At 46.4% G+C, this 20,114-nt stretch overlaps 3 protein-coding genes across 3 annotated transcripts; 2 read left to right on the top strand and 1 right to left on the bottom strand.

The window, feature by feature from the left end:
* Positions 1-1,885: 1,885 nt before the first annotated feature.
* ush1ga (Usher syndrome 1Ga (autosomal recessive)) lies at positions 1,886-7,329 on the bottom strand (the record flags this gene model as incomplete). The annotated part of the gene is made up of 3 exons (XM_084437737.1): positions 1,886-2,695; positions 3,282-3,735; positions 7,166-7,329. 3 exons carry the CDS (start codon positions 7,327-7,329, stop codon positions 1,886-1,888), a joined length of 1,428 nt encoding a protein of 475 aa, XP_084293863.1.
* A 1,363-nt stretch (positions 7,330-8,692) lies between these two features.
* On the top strand, positions 8,693-11,919 carry otop2 (otopetrin 2; the record flags this gene model as incomplete). The annotated part of the gene is made up of 6 exons (XM_084439103.1): positions 8,693-9,230; positions 9,374-9,510; positions 10,397-10,455; positions 10,553-10,689; positions 10,790-11,610; positions 11,749-11,919. 6 exons carry the CDS (start codon positions 8,693-8,695, stop codon positions 11,917-11,919), a joined length of 1,863 nt encoding a protein of 620 aa, XP_084295229.1.
* Positions 11,920-12,706: 787 nt separating this feature from the next.
* On the top strand, positions 12,707-19,845 carry LOC311309779 (proton channel OTOP2-like; the record flags this gene model as incomplete). Its single annotated transcript, XM_084439102.1, has 7 exons — positions 12,707-12,846; positions 17,597-17,997; positions 18,139-18,275; positions 18,366-18,424; positions 18,495-18,640; positions 18,734-19,560; positions 19,675-19,845. The coding sequence occupies 7 exons, from the start codon at positions 12,707-12,709 to the stop codon at positions 19,843-19,845; spliced, it is 1,881 nt and encodes a 626-aa protein (XP_084295228.1).
* Positions 19,846-20,114: the final 269 nt, after the last annotated feature.

The raw sequence follows: 20,114 nt of genomic DNA, 5'->3' as shown, positions 1-20,114 counted from the left end.
AAGCAGAGCAAGACCTCCGACAAACCCCTTTCATTTCGCAAACATACTGCACCCTGGGGAGGGACGTGGAAAAGCAAACGGTAAAGACCGTATGGACACAATCCGTGGAAGCTTCTGTCAACAAGGAGGGTTCAGTGTATCTTGGCTAGGAGCTGGATTTAATTGTCCACAGGAGGCTGACACAACAAAAAAGGGCCATCACTAGTGTAGTAATTAGTATAATTGTTTATTAAGCAAAATTGCATCTTTTATAAGGCTTTTTTTTCCCTTATAAATAAGGCCGTCAACATTCATATCTTTTCGCTTTCCGGCACATCTTTATCGACCTATATCACAAACCCTTGGAAGACTGTATAACAATGACAATAATACAGACATGTCCTCACATTGCAGTGAGCTCCTCAGGCCTAGAACAAAGCACTGTGATCTAAAGCCTTATGAGGATCAAATTGTACAGTTGTAATATTAATTTTAGTCTACTGGTGTTTAGATGTGTGATGTTTCCTCACTACCATTAATATGAAAACACAGACCTGTCTCTCTTCTAGCCTCAATAAAAGGTTAAAAAAACAACAATTGGCTTCCATTATCAAGAACCAAGCTGAAGCTGGTTTTGACCCTGGATACTGTATGTAAACAAATATACACATATAAAAGGTATAAACACTCTTCCGTTGAATGACCCAGGCCAAAAGACTCCAGGTCAAATACAACAGCATCGCAATAAGAGCTGGTAAGAGACGATTGGTCGCTCGGCCTTACAGATGAATACACAAACAACCATGGTATGAATGTAAAAAAAAAAAAAAAACGTCTTCAGACAATTCGTATCAAATGCACAGGCACAAGGCGCACAGGCACGAGAAGAGATGGTAGTACAACAACCATACATGCCCCACAGGGGTAAATATATACCGGATACACTGTAGGTCCAGAGAGCTGGTTCAGGGGACGACCCCATCGTAGGCACTGCATAAACTATGCCACATAGTCTCAGCTCACTTATGAGTAGGTGACCCTTGTGACGCTGTTGACCCTTGTGACGCTGTGAGTCAGTAAACCGCTACTCAGACGAACTATCATCCTGTAACTAACTCCCCTATTATAACGAACCAGGACTTAACGACGGATAGGCCTACCGCTCCCACATCTCCTCACATTGATATTCGTTGTGACGGGGTCCTCTGACTGGCTCGTCACAGTGTCACAATGTCACCCATGGCGGAGTAGGTGAAGAGGCTTCTCACTGCGTACAGCACCTACAAGACACCCTCTCAACAACGCCCCACTGACCTTCGAGGTTTGGAGAGGAGCACACAGGAGGACTCACAGCACTTGTGCAGTTAGCTGTGGGATGAAATAACAGAGGAGAGAGAGACATGTATTCCGACAGGAGACGAAACCAATGTGCTTTCTAGAAGAATGGCATTTCCACATTGAATAGGCTGGTTTGCTGGTTGTTAGGACGTCTACAATAAAGCACTTTCCAATCAACCAACAAACAATGTTCTTAGACCGTGTCCTAAATGCTTGCGACGCGAGCAACAGAACGCGACATCGCACGCTTGCTGTCCTAACTGAAACCGTTCAATTTCCTGTTGTGTTACATCATTTGTCTATATTCCCAACTGACGAACGCCTGTCAACGCGAGCGACAGGAGGAAAATAGGAACAGGGCGAGCGTCAAAAGGGCAGTTAAAACGTCGCGCCGCCTCGCGCTGCGTCGCTCGCGTCCAGTTAGGACATAACGATAGAAAACAAAGCAATGGAACGCATTTTGTCGCCGACGCTCGCTTGCATCGCGTGTAGTTAGGACACGGTGTTATCCGTCAATGCCTGTACTCGTCCTGAGAACGCACCACTCATGCTGATAATGTGAACGGACTCACAGCGGTGTGTCCTCTATGCAGTCAGGGTCCTCCAGGGTTTCCAGGCGTCTCTTGCAGGCGTCCAGGATCTTCTTGCGGGGACCGAGGGGGATGTGGATGCTCTTGAGGTCGTGGTCGGAGCACAGCAGGAGCGCCTGCAGGTCGATCTTCTCCCTCTTGAAGATGGAGACGAACTCGCTCATGCTCTGGGCGGCGAGGAACACCTCCAGGTGGCTGGTCTCGGGCTCGTCGTCGTCGTCCAGGCCAAGCTCCACCTCGTCCCAGGGAAGCTCCTGCATGTTCCTCTCCTCCAGGCTGCCCGCGCTGCCGATGCTGTCCAGGCTCGGCGAACGCCGCAGCCGGCTGCGCAGACGCACGTGGCCGCCCGGCCCGTCCGCACCCGCCACGCTGCCCTCGTCCCGCCCCCCGATGCCGAACAGGCCGCCGCTGACGTAGTTTCTCCGGAACACCATGGTGCCCAGGCCCGGCCGGTTGAAGAGGGAGTCGTGACCCGAGTCGGTGCTGATCTCGGAGTAGTCCACGTCGGGCCCGTGGAGGTCCGGCTCGCTGATGGCGCGCGAGACGGCGTCCTCGTTGTCCCTGGGGAACATGTCGCGGATATTCCGGCGGAGGCGGGGGTCTCGGGGGTCTTTGGGGACGTAGGTGCCCTGCTTGAGGAACATGACGTCGTTGCCCATCTGCAGGCCGGAGAGCGAGCGCACGCTCTTCCTCCCGTCCTCGTAGATCTTAAAGGTCCCGTCGCCTTGCTTCCTCTTGTCCAGCTTCCTCTGGATCTTGGTCTTCCCCCTTGTGGTGTGGAGGGTAGCCTGCGGGCACAGAACAGACACAGCCCTCAGCCACGACGAGTAATAAAACAATCAATCAATCAATCAATCAAAGCTTTACTGTATTTGTATAGCGCAGTTCATACCCAGAGGCAACACAATGCGCTTTACAGAGAAAAAGGGAGGTGGGCATACGATCCACCCCTACATATTCCAGAGGGAAGCAAAAAAACAGTAGTCACCCGGGGGCCAGATAAGTGAGCTGTAAAAATTCTTCCCTGACCCCTCTCAACAAGGCGATAGAGCAAGCTCCTGGAGTATGTTTGTCTACCGGCTAAGAACATTTATAAAACAATAAATTACATTAAATTTCATTTTCAGAGTAAGATAAGCTAAAAAACAACACAGGAGAGACACGGCAAATACTGGTGTGTGTTTGCTATGGCCCAGGCTTAAAGCCGGAAGTGGGCTGGTGTATGTCTGTGTGTACGTGTGTGTGTGTTAACTAAATGCTACAACATCCACAGCAGACACAGGGGTATCTATCGGACTCAGGGAGGCCTGCTGGTCTGCAACGTAGCAACGCGCTAACCTACGCTAACACCACCGTCTGTCGTAGTTCTCTGACCTGAGAGTATGGCACGCTGACGGTGGCCGCGTTGAGGTGGTGCAGCTTGCGGCTGACCGAGCTGCTGGTGTAGCTGGAGAAGCTCATGGCGTCCGACGCGGAGGCCTCCGACGCCTCCTTGTGGTAGCGGCGCTCCATGCGCCGGTGGTGCTTCCGCTGCAGCTTCACGCAGCCCTTGATGCGGCTCTCGGCCTCGCGGAACGCCCGGTCCTTCAGCTTGCCCACCAGCTTGGGGTTGAGCGCTGTCTGCTTGGCGGCGATGGAGTCCAGGTAGCGGACGCAGTCCATGTGGCTCTTGGTGGCAGCCATGTCCAGAGGGGTGTGGTAGTCGTTGTCCAGACACCACACGTTGGCACCGAAGGACACCAGGAAGGAGAGGCAGTTGTGGTGCCTGTTGGCGGCCGCCAAGTGGAGCGGCGTGTTCCCCCATATGTCACACTTATCGGGGTTCCCCCTGCAGGACAGAGAGAGCATTACGTCAACCAGTTATGTTGATTTGTTGTTGATTTCCTCTGAAACTATATGAAGTTCCCCTGCAAATTAAGACTATCGTTACCAGAACAGTACTGTTCCAAAAGTGTTAGCAGGATGCTACACTGCACGAACCAGGACAAAATGACCTGACCCTTTGTCCTCAGTCAGGATAAACCTAAATATAGCAACAAACTCGTGAGTGCTTTTTGATTATGTTTTCTGCACTGGGCTTTCATCCATGAGTTGTTCTCTGGGCCTTCATGAATCATGTAAACTCTTCAACGCTGCACTGCCCCTTTGCATCATTCAATGAATAGCTTCGCACAACAAGAGGACAGAGGTTAGATACACTGACTACAGTTCACCCCATGTGTGGTGACCTTTTGACCCCATCCTGCTGGGGGTATTTCCCCAGGGCCTAGTGGCCATGGTCCCCACTCACTACCCCTCTGTCAGCACCCTATGACCCGAGGGTCACCGCCACTGGTGCAACCCCGCTACGGTCGACCTGTAATATGACCAATGGCTCACCTGCGACGCAGTAACACGACTAGTGTCTGGTTTCAGGGGAGGCCGGTTGGGTTGCACTCCTGACTCAGAAGCACAAAGTGTGCGCGCCCCGGTGATGATGTCACGCAGAATTCCTCCAGTCAGAGAGCGTCGCAGCGCGCTGGCGAGCGAGGAACACACGGGAGTTTGTTTCTCTCAGCGTACATGTAGTTCCCTCCTCGTAATAGGCCATCTGCAGAGGTCTATAATTGCTCATTTGCCGTTTCGTTCCAGAGATTTTACACAGTGTTTAATTTGATTATGGAACAATCTGTTCTGTTTTAACCATTCAAGCATGTCATTGCTTTTGAGTTGCAATGGTATTAGCATCATATGCTATTGTATGGTTCACCTTTTTTGTCCAAGGCTATACCGCTACGAAACCCATCCAGATCATGTTCCAACAATCTTAGGATTTTCTCAAAGTACACTACATGTACAGAATAATAACAATGAGAGCAACACATGCTTACAGAGAGGTACTTACCTCAGTAGAACCCTCCCCTACATCAGAGAGATCAATATTTGATGGGCTGCAGGTGAAGCCAGCTCACAGCCACACAGATGTATTATTGATGGGCCAAGCTGCAGGCTTTTCACAGGTGGCAAAGAAGCTGTGTGCTACGCTAGGCCCAACCAGAGCAAAGATTAGCACCTTCTCACCTGCCCGACCCTGATTTCTACCCCTAGCCAGTAAGACCACCAGACTGGACTTATAGACAGAGGGGATGGATGAGAAGGACTGTGGGGTGGACAGTGAGTAGCCACTAACCACTTAGCATAATTAGCCACGGTAGCTATGTACTGAGAGGAGATGGATACGTGATTTTGTTCCATAATGTTCTGGGACAGCGGGGAACAGAGAGTCAAGGTACAGTACCTGGCATGGTGCCCTGGAAGCAATAATGATCCACTTTTACAGTTGTGAAAATAAAAAAAGCAAACTGTATGTCACAGTGACAATTTTACATCTCAGGTTCATGAGAGTTTTGAGTAGCACTTTGCTACTGACGCCTGGAAAAAAAAAGTAGCATGAAAACAGGAAGTTCAATGTTTTTAACAGCAAAATAATCCAATAAAGCAAGTTCTCACGACACCTCTCTGGACACTTATGTAATCGACCTCCATTCATTCCCTGTCCATCCAATAAAACGTAATAGATTGGAACGGTACCCTCTACACAACATTACTGTCCTTTATCACATAATTTGTTTGTCATTTTCATTTTTATTATTTTATTTTATCATATATTACCATCACATATCTGCCAACCCCCAGTTGTAACTGCCCTTACAGTCCTGCCATAAAGCCGTCAGAGAGAGAGAGAGAGACAGAGACAGAGACAGAGATAGAGACAGAGACAGAGAGAGAGAGAGAGAGAGAGACAGAGAGAGAGAGCGAGAGAGAGAGAGAGAGAGAGAGAGAGAGAGAGAGAGAGAAAGAGACAAAGAGAGAGAGAGAGAGAGAGAGAGAGAGAGAGAGAGAGCTGCAGGCTGCTCATGTCACCCCAGGCTGATAAATGTAGCTTACCAGTGTCAAATGCCTGAGGTAATTGTTTCAGCGGTCTACAAGAGAGATGTATGGGGCCCTTGTTGTGTAGTAAATGTCTAAAGCATCTTGTTTAGTGTTTGGAGTGTGGGAAATGCTCTGGTATTTGCAGCCACTGTCACCTCATGTTGGGCTGCTATGGGAGCCTGCTTGTGTCACATGTGCATTTTCCCTAAACAAAATACGGAGAGAAAAAGAGGCCAATGGACCAAACACAGCCTAATTATTACACAGCCTCATTGAGCCTTTGAAGTACTTGTTTCTACAATGGTAATGGAATGACAGTGTGTACGTACACACACATACACACATACACTCACACATGCACACACACACATACGCACGCACACACACACACACACACACACACACAAACACACTCACACACAAGCTCCTAATGTGGTTTCGCTTAGGTTTGAGAATCACTCAAGCTTTTGCCAATTAACGACTTTGATAATGGGCCTCTTTCTACTGGAAAGCAGGTCAGCCAGAAAAGCACCGACAGTCTTTGTGTGTTCCCTTCATCACACCCTCACAGCAGAGCCTAGAGACTTTAACCGGGCCATTGGACTCGTCTTTTACAGAGACAAAATGGCCATTTCTACGTATTCACCTTGCTGTCCATCTACACATGACTCTCTAATATGCTGCTTAATGATAACGATGATGATGAGGACACAATATTTACCAGACAACCAAAAACTGACAAGAACCTTCTGTTGAGAACCTGTTTAGAATAAAGTTCTGGAATTGACCATTGTTGCATCACGGAAGGCTGAATTGACCACTGAAGGCTGGACCCACACCTATGTCTCTCATGTAAAAAAATAAAATAAAAACATGTTATAAAGTAGAAGGCAAAGCTGGAGGAGGACCTTGATGATGACGGTAGGTGTCATCACTCTGCACCATGCTTCTGTTGTTCTGGGTAGTCTACTGGGTGATTTTGTAGAATAGCCAAGGCTACTGTTGGCTACCCCCCTCCCCTTTTTAATACTTGTCCATTAAACAGGGTTTTGTGAATTGGCCAAACAATGATGGTATGATGCAAACTGCTTCATCATAAATACCACTACTAAGCCTTCTTGGTTGTTCTGTCAGGCTACCTGACTCACCACATATACACAATTTAGCCCATTTTCTTCAGCTGAGTTACTGCCTTACTGACCTACTTTGTGGAGGTGTAGCATTACTGAGTGTATTGGACACAACCTCCAAAATATGACCCAACAGTACAGCGGGAAGTTAAGCGCATACTGTATTGTCTCAGTATCATGATTGAGAAAAGTTCACTCATTGCTGCAGATACGCACCCTCTGCCCACGACAAGTCGCAAAGCCTCCAGGTTTCCGTGATAGGCAGCCCATAACGTCGGTGTCATGCCATCTTCGTCGGGCGCGTTCAGATCCTTGCGTGTCGCTTCCTTAAGCAGGTCCAGGTAGCCATCCCGGGCCGCCTTGTGATACCTGTCATTCATGGTACAGTATCAGCGGACGCTCGACCCCATTACGCTCGAACATTATTCGGCTACCTAGTGAATATGGATCCCAGAATTGTCTCCACCGATGTCCCATGGCCGTTATAGCCATCGTGGTACTTCATTGCAAGCGTATTCATTGCACGCTTGACATGACAGTCGCGCGAGAAACGGAGCGGGTCCGCGGATCACCGACCGGGGCGTGGTTAGTAGTGGAGAATGTCGATGGATTAACCAAACAATTGAAACAATTGAAAGGAGTTTTAGCTCCACGTAGAAAGAGGCTTCTTAGGCCCACTTTGAAATTGTTCATTACAACAATACGAAACAACCTGCAGATCATTATTTAACTAACGTTTCCCCAATTGTCACGGTGTTATCCTGAAGATAGTTGAATTGTCCGACACTGCTTTGACAATCGACACTGCTTGAGACTATTGATGAGGTGACTGCATCGAGAAGGGTGCGTGCAGGTAGTTGGCTGTACACATGTAAAATCAATATAATAGGCCTGCCATGCCTAGGTGAACTCGGGGTTCGTGTTTGTGATGTGCTTGGTTACTTAATATTAGGCTATAATTTATATATTATATAATTTATATATTAATATTATCGGGGCGTTTACCTTGGCCGGGGCCTCTCCTGTACTTTTTGACACACATAGGCTACGTGACCGTGTGGTCACATGATCTAGAGATTGATATACTTCTGTATTACACATGTGACATTTATGACTGAAGAGTAATTCATGCCGTTCTTGGTCAACCACTGCGATTCGGGATGGATATAAAAGCCATGAGGGGCCAGGCATCCTGCAAGGACCTGCAGCACTCTCTCCACCACCAGGTAGGCAGATGCTCGTTCTGTCACTGTGCACCTGTTACACGCCTTTTTCTGTGGGCTTCACTCTCAGTTCTTACCTAGTAACCCGACCGAGCAACAGTTTGAGCAACTATCATCCTAAAATTATTCTTTATCAGTGACAGAAACCCCAAAAAGCACATTAACAAGGCTGTGATCCATGGCTGTTGCATGAGATACACAATAGATCCAGCTAAATCATAACAGATTGTATTCATTACATTGAGGCAGACCAAAAAGAAGCATGTTAATCATCTCTTTCAGACACTGTCTGCCAGTGGTGTTAGATTATTAGAAACCAGTCTATTGTAATGTTGATTGCTGACAATAGGGGCAGGCCATTGCTGAGTTTCAGGTGGGAGGGGCCTTTTCTGTGGAGAAACGGGTCTTAAAGTGGGTGCGTGGGTGTGGGTCTCCTCAGAGAATGAATCTGCGAGCCTTTGGAATAGACCAGGCCTGATTTTTTTTACAGAGGAAAAAACTTGGATGAACAGAAAGCATCATGTGTTTGAGCACCGGATATGCGTGCGATTGTGACCCCAGCAGGATGATCAGAGATGACGTGGATTCGGCGGAGGCCCACCATTCCAGCTGCCAGGCGAGGGTCCAGGAGGGTAGCGTCCAGCGGACGCAGACCCCCGCCGGACAGAGCTCGGTGCAGTCAGCCTGTAGTGCCCAGCGCGTGCAGGGCCAGACGGGCCGCGACGACGCCCACCACTCCGGCTCCCAGACCGGCTGCGGCCGGCGCGCGCAGAGCCTGTCCGTCTCGCCCAGCGGGGCCACGGTGAGGGAGAGGGGCAGCCACCGCGGATGGCTGCTGTCCGGGATCATCTCCGTCAACATCCTGATCTTGGGCTGCGCTCTGGTCAGCGGCAGCGCCTTCAACCACGTGGCCATCAGTTCCATCGACCTGCAAATCTTTCTCATCGTCCTGGTCATCTGCACTACAATCTGGATGCTGTACTACACTATCTACACGTCTAGAGAGGATCACGCCGTTCTGTATAAGGACGGCCATGCCGGGCCTGTGTGGCTAAGGGGTAAGAAGACAATCTCCTCTCCTGCCTAAATACCCCTTGACAGAAGCTGCTTTGATGATTAAATTTTCTTTTGTTGTTGTTGCTGTATTCAATGTTCACCAAGTAGTCTGATTTTTTTTTATTTCTTAATGTCATTAATATAGGTGGACTAGTGGTGTTTGGCGTGTGCAGTTTGATAATGGACATCTTTAAGATTGCCAACTTTGTCGGCTATCTTCATTGTGACTCTGCTGTGAATATAGTCTTCCCTGCTGTGCAGGTTGTGTTCATATTGGTCCAGGTGAGTACTTTGTCTACAAACTACATCTACACTGACTCTTAAAGGAGTAGTAAAGGGAAAATGCATGTTTAGCCCTGTTTTAAGGTTACTTATGATCATATACAATTATGGTTCAGATCAAAACCTTGACAAAACTAGCACTTTTGAGAAAGTCTTATAATTGCTCAACCACCATTTTGGTCATACAATGGATGTGGGTGGGCACCTTGAAAAATCTTTCAAAAACATGTTAAACTCTCGATTTCAAAGACAAGAAGCTCACCGAGGGGGTAATTGGTGTCCGTTGGTGTTCTGACATCAAATTTGTATGAAAGTATGAATCCTGTAGGGGTTTATTGATCATTTTATGAAATCCATTGACTTGTATTGAAGCAACCATTGTAGATGTGTAGATCAATCTGCAGAGGGGATTCAGGAAGCGGAACTACTTACGGTAGCTATTGTTATTATTTATGTTGCTAGGCTACCTAGTTTGCAGGAAGTTTACACACGTATGTGCTGCGACTAAATAGTTCTATGCTAAATATTTAAAAAAGCCTTTCCAGATGAACTAGAATCTTACTTTATGGCGAATTATATGTCAGAACGCCAACTAACACCTCGGTGAGTTTCTTGTCTTTGAAATTGAGAGTTTAACATGTTTTTGAATGATTTTTCACAGTGCCCATCCACATCCATTGTATGACCTAAACGGTGGTAGAGCAATTATCAGACTTTCTCAAAAGTGCTAGTTTTGTCAACGTTTTGATCTGAACCATTGTATATGATCATAAGTAACCTTAAAACAGGGCTAAACATGCATTTTCCCTTTACTACTCCTTTAAGCAATAGTAGCACAAAGGGGATTCGTTGCAGGCAATTAAAAGGACACCTCAATCTCTTTTAGACATACTTCATGTGGTTCCACGCCAAAGACTGTGTGCAGCTACAAAGGAACATAACTCGGTAAGGATAAATGAAATAGATATTCTGTGATTTATCGATACTGTTAACATTGTGTGGTTCTCATTGCTGTGCGATAACTCTTGTTTCCTGGTTTCAGCTGTGGGCTGATGTTGACCCTTTCTACCAACCTGGTGTTGTGGATGGCAGCTGTCACTGAAGAATCCCTCCACCAGACCATTCTCCCTGAAAACACCAACACCACAAAGTTCTCGTCTCGCAGCCTGATTGTCAGAGGTAACTGGAATGTTTAAACCCTTTGTAACTCTTACCGCGTTAATGGTTTTATATTGTTTAACAAAACCTAATTCAGACCAAAAATATTCTCTAATTTCAGCCAGTTACGGGGACGACAGTTGTAAGTGCAGCCATTCTGCCTGTGGCATCTTTGAACAGGCCTACTACTACCTCTACCCCTTCAACATTGAGTACAGTCTGTTTGCCTCTGCCATGGCCTACGTCATGTGGAAGAATGTGGGCCGGCTGGTCGACGAGCACAACCAGCTCCACAAGGTCCGCTTCTCCCTCAAGGACGTGTATCTGGGACCCACAGCGGGGACGGTCTTGGTGTTGGCCGGCATAGTGACCTTTGTGCTGTATGAAGTGGATGTGGTCAAGGAGGACCAAGGAAAAAGGAACAAAGCTCTGATGATGCACTATGTGATGAACCTGGTGGCGGTGACGCTCATGTCCCTCTCCACCGTGATCGGCTGCGCCATCTACAGGGTGGACCAGAGAGACCGCGTGTCCGGGAAGAATCCCACGCGCAGCCTCGACGTGGGACTGCTGGTAGGAGCCTCCATGGGCCAGGTCATTATTAACTACTTCACTATTGTGGCGGTGGTGGCGACTGGAGCCGGAGACTACCTCAATGCACTCAACCTGGCCTGCTGCCTACTGACTGTGATCCAGCTCGGCCTGCAGAACTACTTCATCATCGAGGGCCTCCACCGCGAGCCCTTCCATGACGCACACGAAGCCACCGTGTTCACAAATCCCGAGGTCGTCGAGGGGAGAGCTAAAAGAGAGATAAGCAACCTCGACAACATGGAGACCAATTCTAGTCCAGTCCTAATGCCCCCTTCACCGCACAGGCTGAACTGGAAAAGGAGAGCCCTAAAGGAGGTCTGTGCCTTTCTGCTGCTTGGCAATATCATCGTAAGTACCCACATATCCTCACTACGAGGCCTACATGTTCATTTAAATATTAAATGTTGTGATTTGTACATGATTGTAATTGGTGTATATAGGCCGAATCCCATCTCGAAACCACTTTTTTGCTGTTTCTGTTTTCAGCTCTGGATCATGCCGGCGTTTGGTGCTCGTCCCCAGTTTGACCACGCAATTGGGACGGAGTTTTACAAGTTCACCATGTGGGCTGCTGTTGTGAATATCGGACTCCCGTTTGGAATATTTTACCGTATGCATTCAGTAGCCAGTCTCTTTGAGGTATTCCTGACCTCCTAAAAGACTGCAGCCATTGCATTGTCCATGTACTGTGCTATCTGTATTCTGTTGTTGTTATACTGTACATTTTTCAAGATATTAAACTTCATAAATTAATTGTCTGAGTGAGGGGTGATGTCATTGTCTTGAACTGTCTTGAAACTAATTTAAGGTGCGACAGATTTTTTTTTCCCTTTAAGTATTTTGAATTTATTTAATTATTTCACAGATATAACTTTGTGATTCATTTTTTAGACCAGGTTTACGCTAAAACTATGAGACTGATTTTCACAAAACTCTGGAGGTGTGTAGCATGGGCCAACTTAGCACCTGTTCAATTTTGGAGCAGATCAGAATCAATGGGCGGATACACGAATTAAAAGAAAACAAAATGTGGCCATACTTGGACCATTTCCCTTCACTTCATCCTTACGAATGAAGACTGCCAGGTTTACCACATTGTGGTTAAGACGTTGTAGTAGTGATCTGCAGTCATGTGAGGACATGACTTCATGTTGTATATCTGCAGTCATGTCCTCATCTGCAGCTCATGTCCTGATGATGTCAAATCAGCTTTAGAAGTCATCTTAGGTATCAACTTTATTTATTTGCTGTTCAAGCAACCAAAATGATCTTATATTTCTATGCATGTAAAACAAAATAATATCCGATTCATGAGAAACAAATAAGATAAACACTGTATTGGCAAGATGGATGCGGTGTTAAAGTCATACCTTTTATTAGGGTGGGCAATGTATTACTCCACTGAAGCCTAGATAAGAATGACAGCTCAAACAGGAGAGATCTCATGGGGGTCACTGTCCCCGTGGACCAGGTGCGCATGGAGCACATTTGGAGTGTGGAGAAATGCCACCTCAGGTGCATCCAGGACGTGCAGCTGTACACAGAAACAGGCACCACCACCCAGTGGGGCATCGTCCTGACCAGGTACCGCTGTGCCAGAAGCTCCACTTCCCTGGAGTCTTCTCCCTGTCACCTGAACAGGTTCATTCATTCCAGGTTGTATTTTATGTTATACAACTGGTAGTTCCGACCTCGCAATCTGATTGGTTAAGAGCAGTTGTATATGCCACGATATACCACGGGCAGCCTCTTTACCGTTCTATGTGAAATATTACTGCGCCAATTATTACTGCCTGTAAAAACATTAGTTCCATTGCGTAACGGTCTGTTGGTTACGTTATGGTTTCTCCCCCCCCCCCCCCCCCAAAAAAAGACATTCAATGTCAATTTTGAGTTGTTCTATCTGTCCTGTAGCCTACCAACCACTTTCTCAACTCGCAGTTGCACAGCAAAGGTAGGCTACACTTCGTTCATGGCTAGCTATAGGTTGGAGCATTCGTTTGGTTGCTGGTTCGTCGGTTTGAAACGCCATAGCAACGTGATAGTTCTATGAACTACCTTTCTTGGCGGAGTTCACTAAAATCGATATTAAGGCACTGAAATAGTAGGTATTTATCGCATAAATGTTTCCCGGTGACCGTTGTATAAAAACAATAACTCACTCGAGGGTTGTGGTAGGCTATATGGCCAATATACCGCTGGTTGTGCAGGTCGACGGGACTCCACTGCCCCTCATGCCTATGACCGCAGCACAACCCGTGGTATATAGGCCATATACCACACCCTCTCATGAGTAGGCTATTGCTTCAATATTTTAAATAATTTGTACGTTTTTTATGAAAGCATTATTCAGATTGGAAAGGAAGACCTTTCTCGTATTTCGCATTTTGAATATATTGTTGTTTTCCCAGGAACCAGTGCAAACGCACTGAACTTCCAGTTGTACCTCCTGGAAGGACGGAACAGGTGGAACCAGGATGGAGGGGGGGGGGGGGACTGTGGCGGTGACCAGCAGGCTGTCACCTCTCTTCACCTACGGCAGGGATGTGAGCCTGGCCCACTGGAGCTTGCTAGATCGGGTCATACCAGGCTATGTGTCAACAACCAACAGCCTGAAGGTGTTTGGCATTTGTGTCAACCTCCAGGACACCTGCCAAATACACTGGTATGTTTGTTTGATATATATTCACTGTAGGGTTATTAATAGCCTACATCACAAATATATTGTTCAGTAATCAGTATGTGTAAACAAACATGGGACTCAAACCAGGAACCTTGGATTCAACTTTACTCTCTAAATGTGACAATAGGTTACTAGCCTCTCCTAACCAGTGCTCCCTACTGGGTCCTAGCGCCCTACCTGTCACATACAGTAAATGTATATAGAAATAGAAGTATAAGGTTTGTAAAATAATTTCTGATATACATCAACATTTAAAAACTTGGTGATGGAGGTTGAGGCCATAAAAATCCCCTTTTCCATTTGCCCTCCCCCCCATCTTAACAGACTATTGTTCCCCGCTTTGGTGCAATGGTTGGGTGGTAAAGCTGTAGACTGATCTGTAGACCTGGGTTAGAATCCAGACCAAGATTTTTTTTTTCTCTTCATTACAATGAGGAGTCAAATGAGCTTTAAATAGATAGATATCAACATCATTTATTTGCTGTTTAAGCAAGCATCTTTCTATGCATGTAAAGCAAAATAATATCTGATTCTCATTCACTATTAGGAAAAATTACATTTTCTTAGCCTGGATCCTGTGGTAAGCTATTACATAATAAACTGAGGTGTGATTTTAACCATTTTAACAGAGTTACACCAACAAGATTATGTGCGGAGGCCAATGCTCTCTGAGCACCCTTTTTAGTTTGGACCAGGATTACGCATGGGTAATGGTACTACCTAGTAACTACTCAGTATGATGTATCACTTTACAATACGGTACACAAAAGTAACTAATGATTAAGTAATTATTTGTTACTAGTGTGTTCCGCTCAGCAGTTGATTCAGAGCTAATTAGGAATGACTCATGAAAGAAAATGGTCGTAACAATTATTTACTTGAAACTGTAGCTTATCTGTGTCTTTGTAGAAAAAAACACCATCATGATGCTCTGATGAAGATAAATGTCGAAATGTGTTAGCCTGACAACACAGCCCTTAAAAAAATATGTCAAAAGTATTGCACTTTTAATTTCTTCTTGCACAGAGCAGCGCACCTGCTCTGCATCTCAATGTATCTTATCAATTACTATTTACTGATCCTGGTATTCTTGTCTGGTTTGTTTGCCCAGACAGCTGGTTGTTGCTTTGGGAGGCAGAAACCGGTTTGAGATGCTCTGGAATGTTTTTGGGAGATGCTTATTGCATTGCTCAGGGTCAGGTGAGAATGTTTGTGGGGTGGGGATGTGAATGTGCTGGAGGGACGCATGTGTTCCTTTTAGAGTAGAGAGCATAATAGGCTAGTTTGAATCCAGTGGAATGTGCAAAATAATGTTGTTTATCAGTTTTAGCCGTTTCATTAGTTTTAGCAGTTTTATGAAGAGATAGGCATACTTAACAGCATCCTATTATCCTGGTGAGAATGCACTGCTACTTCTTGATATTTTTTTTATTTTTTTTTACTTTATCATAATTTTGACTTGTATCGTATTGTATTTTTGACATGTAGGCCTATTCTTTTTTTTGAATGCTCAGTAGAGACCATCCTCCCAGGTGATGGGAGTCCACCAAATATGGCTGAACACTCGAGACAAAATTCAGTTTTGTAAATAGAATTTAATCCTTTTTAAAAATGAATAAATGACTTAATAAAAATATGACTGTTGTGTGATTCTTCTTCGTGATACCTGCAAATGATACAATAACCCTTATTGTTCTGTATATACCTATTTGATAAGATGAGTGCAAATAGGCTACAGAACAGCTCCCAGCTATGCAGGTAGACCAGGTAGCCATGCTGGATCACAGACTACCTCACTGGCAGGCCTGGATCACAGACTCCCTCACAGACAGGCCTGGATCACAAACTACCTCACTGGCAGGCCACAGTATGTGTCTTGTCTGATGTTGTGATAAGCAACACTGGCGTCTCCCAAGGAGCCGCTCTGTCACCTTGTCACCCACCTCCCTTGTTCTCTGTAAAGCGCATTGTGTTGCCTCTGGGTATGAAATGCGCTATAAATAAAGCTTTGATTGATTGATTGACTGACCTTTCCTGTTCACCCTCTACATCTCTAACTTCAGCCACAACTCTGGAGCTGCATCAGTGAGGACATGGAGGAGTACAGAGATGTGGTCAGGGGATTTGTTTGATGGTGTGAGAGGAACTAGCTCCAACTCAACATCAGCAAGGCCATGAAGGAGGTGGTGGTGGACCTCCAATGGAACAAGAGCCCCCCAACCCCTATTCTCCATCCAGGGGGAGGGAACTGAGATGGTGGACTGACTGGACTCAAGTTCCAGGGAGTGCACTTGAACAACAAACTGGGCAGGACTGACAACACTAGGGAAGGACAGAGCTGACCGTTCTTCCAGGAGGCTCAGGTCCTTTAATGTGTGTCATCAAAGTCAAAGTTAATTTTATTTAGCACATAAAAGCAGGCTGCTGCGGATGTCCTACCAGTCTGTGGTAGCAAGCACAAGCTCTTTGCCGTGGCTTGCTTGGGCGGCAACACTAAGTCTGGGGAGACGAATAAACTGAACAAGCTGGTTATGGAATCCAGCTCCGTCGTGGGGCAACAACTGGACAGCCTTGGGGCTGTTGTGAGAGGAGGAGAGACTAACTGAAATCAGCAACCCCTCCAACCCCATCTACAGCATGACAACCTGTGGCAGATGGGGAGCACCTTCATCCACAGGCTCAAACCTCCCAGGTGCAAAAGAGCGGTTTCAGGCGCTCCTTTGTGTGAGTTGCCATCAGGCGCCTGAGTGCCACCCCTCCCCCCTCCCATGCCACCTGTCAATTTAACGCTTTACTCACTGTAGAAGCCTACTTTTTACTGTAGCCTATATATGACACACACATGCACACACTATAAATATTTATACAGAATGTATATAGCCTATGTAGATATATTCTATATTTTTCTGCTTGGATATTCTTTGCTTGATGTATATTCTTGACTCTATTCTGTAGGCTACATTCTCGCTCACACCCAACCGAGAGAACTGCGGTCACGAGGCTACGTCGTTTGATCTGAGCACAGTCTAATTAGTTACATTGATTGCAGCTGTGTCCACCAATTATAGCGCCACAGGACGAGTTGTATATTTGACGTTTGGGATCTGCCGGCTTTGAAAGAGAAAGGGCCTTGCTGTTCACTAGGGAAATTAATAGGTTTCACGACAGGATTAGTTAGGGTTATTCTATTTTGGGGCGTTATTTCTCACTTTATATATTGGTTCATTTATGTTGGGTCACGTTTATAAGAAATGTTTTTATGCAGGCCTAACTTTTTCCTGACGTTGGAATCTCAACATTAAGTGACGGGTGTACATGCTTACATTTGTTGTCGTTCTGACGAATTGGGTATGTCCATAGACATCTTCTAGGCTACATAAAATGCGTCACTTTAGTATTTGTTGCATGCTGCTGTGATGGTCTTGCTGATTTGCAAACTGGTTCTAACCCTACGCTCCTAATATGCAGCGGGTGCCTAAAACCAAGTGAGATGAATCGGATGGAATTGATAGCCATAACTGGCCAGATCTATAAAACCTGTAAGAAGGTCTTCAGGAGGTGGGCCTACGCTTATGTACACTCTGATCCCTGTACTGTTTTACAATTACATTGCGATAGAATTGACCTTTGCACTTAACTATCCACTATCAGAAGGACAAGGAAGAGTAATGATGAGAAAGAAGTCAACGAGAGAGAAGTGGTCGAGGCCCAGCCGTCCGACGTCCATGTAGGGGGTCATGGGAGTGTCCCCCATACGCCGAACCAGGGCCACCAGGGCCATCCCACCAGCGGGGACACCGTGAGAGATGGGAGCCGTGGGTCGCTGCTGTCTGCCATCATCTTTGTCAACATCCTGATCTTGGGCTGTGCTCTGGTCAGCGGCAGCGCCTTCAACAACATAGCCATCAGCGCCATCCACCGACAAATCTTCCTCACCGTCCTCGTCATCCTCACCACTATCTGGATGCTGTACTACATGCTGGTCTATGCATTCAGGAAGGATCGTGCTGTTCTTTATAAGGACCGCCATGCCAGCCCTGTATGGCTCAGGAGTAAGACGCTCGCTGCAAGACACCCCATCTCAGTGTGGTTGTTATGATTGGGAAATGGTTGTTAGGCCTACGATATCACTTAGTGCCTCATTGTCTCTGGGTCAACTGTTCTTAAATGTTGCATGCATTTTTTTTCTTCAGGTGGACTGATACTGTTTGGCATCTGCAGTCTGTTAATGGACGTCTTTAAGATTGCCAAATATGTAGGCCACCTTCACTGTGACTCTGCCATAAAGATAGTATTCCCTGCAGTGCAAGCGATATTCATCCTGCTTCAGGTAAGTAACCTACTGTAGCTACATTTGACATGTACACCAACTCACATTGGGCGATATTAAACTCAATATAGAAAACTTGTTCTATTCCAGACATGCTACTTTTGCATTCATGCCAAGGACTGTGTGCAGCTACAAAAGAACATAACTCGGTAATAACTCAATGAATGTATTACCATATTAATTGATGGTGCAGTGTTTCTCATTGCTGTCTCATTTCAGATGTGGACTGATGTTGACTCTTTCTACCAACCTGGTGTTGTGGATGGCAGCTGTCACTGAAGAATCCATCCACCAGACCATTCTCCCTGAAAACACCAACACCACCAACACCACAAAGCTCTCGGTTCGCAGCCTGATTGCCAGAGGTAGCTGGAATGCTCGTCATTGCCAAATGCAAATTGATTTGTTTGGTATTGTGGCACAATGAAACGTAACAAAAGACTAAATCCTCATTTCAGGCCGCAAGGACGACTGTAAGTGCAGTCATTCTGGCTGTGGCATCTTTGAAGAGGCCTACTACTACCTCTACCCCTTCAACATTGAGTACAGTCTGTTTGCCTCTGCCATGGCCTACGTCATGTGGAAGAATGTGGGCCGACTGGTCGACGAGCACAACCGCCAGCACCGTTTCTCCCTCAAGGACGTGTACGTGGGGCCCATGGTGGGGATGGCCTTGGTGTTGGCCGGCCTGGTGACCTTCGTGCTGTATGAAAAGGAAGTGACGAAGCAGGACCAAGGAAGAAGAGACATGGCACTGATGATGCACTTTGTGATGAACCTGGTGGCGGTGACGCTCATGTCCCTCTCCACCGTGATTGGCTGCGCCATCTACATGGTGGACCAGAGAGACCGCGTGTCCGAGAAGAATCCCACGCGCAGCCTCGACGTGGGACTGCTGGTAGGAGCCTCCATAGGTCAGCTGATTATCGACTACTTCACTATTGTGGCGGTGGTGGCGACTGGAGCCGGAGACTACCTCAATGCACTCAACCTGGCCTGCTGCCTACTGACTGTGATCCAGCTCGGCCTGCAGAACTACTTCATCATCGAAGGCCTCCACCGCGAGCCCTTCCATGAGAAGCACCCAGACACACCTCACAACAACATGGAACTCTGCAACGTAGACTTCCATGCTCTTCAGGCTGATCACACGGCGGCGGTGAACCTCCAGGACACCGTCATGGAGACCAGGAACGTCCACACTGCCCCCCGACAACACAGACTCACCTGGAAGAGAAGGCTCCTGAAGGAGATATGTGCATTTCTGCTGCTTGCCAATGTCATTGTAAGTACCAGCCTACCCACCTTGAGTTAATCATTTGCTTGGGGACTTTTACTGTTGGAAAATGGATTGTGATTCTAGCGTAAATGTGAATTTCTTTACCGTTTCTGTTTTCAGCTCTGGATCATGCCGGCGTTTGGCGCTCGTCCCCAGTTTGACCACACAGTTGGAACTGAGTTTTACAAGTTCACCATGTGGGCTGCTGTTGTGAATATCGGACTCCCGTTTGGAATATTTTACCGTATGCATTCAGTAGCCAGTCTTTTTGAGGTGTTCATGACCTCTTAGGTTTCTGGGAACAAGTGAATTTACAAAACTTTACTGCCTTTTAATGTTATTTATTTTTATTAATGTAATTTTAAAATAAAGTACATCAACCTGAATCACTTGACAAATGTATAATTTAGTATTCCTGTGCTGCTGCCAAACTATTTTATTTGGGGAGTAAATGGTTTTTACCTGGCTAGGTTTAGTCTGCTCGAAAACATTGTTGCTCTAAACAATGTTTAACCAGCTCAATGTCCCCATCCAGGATGATGATGATGATGATGTACTTA

This window comes from Borostomias antarcticus, assembly GCF_949987555.1.
Source record: "Borostomias antarcticus genome assembly, chromosome: 5".
Taxonomy (NCBI): domain Eukaryota; kingdom Metazoa; phylum Chordata; class Actinopteri; order Stomiiformes; family Stomiidae; genus Borostomias; species Borostomias antarcticus.
Note: the sequence above shows the minus strand (reverse complement) of the source record. Positions and strands in the feature narration are given on the sequence as shown.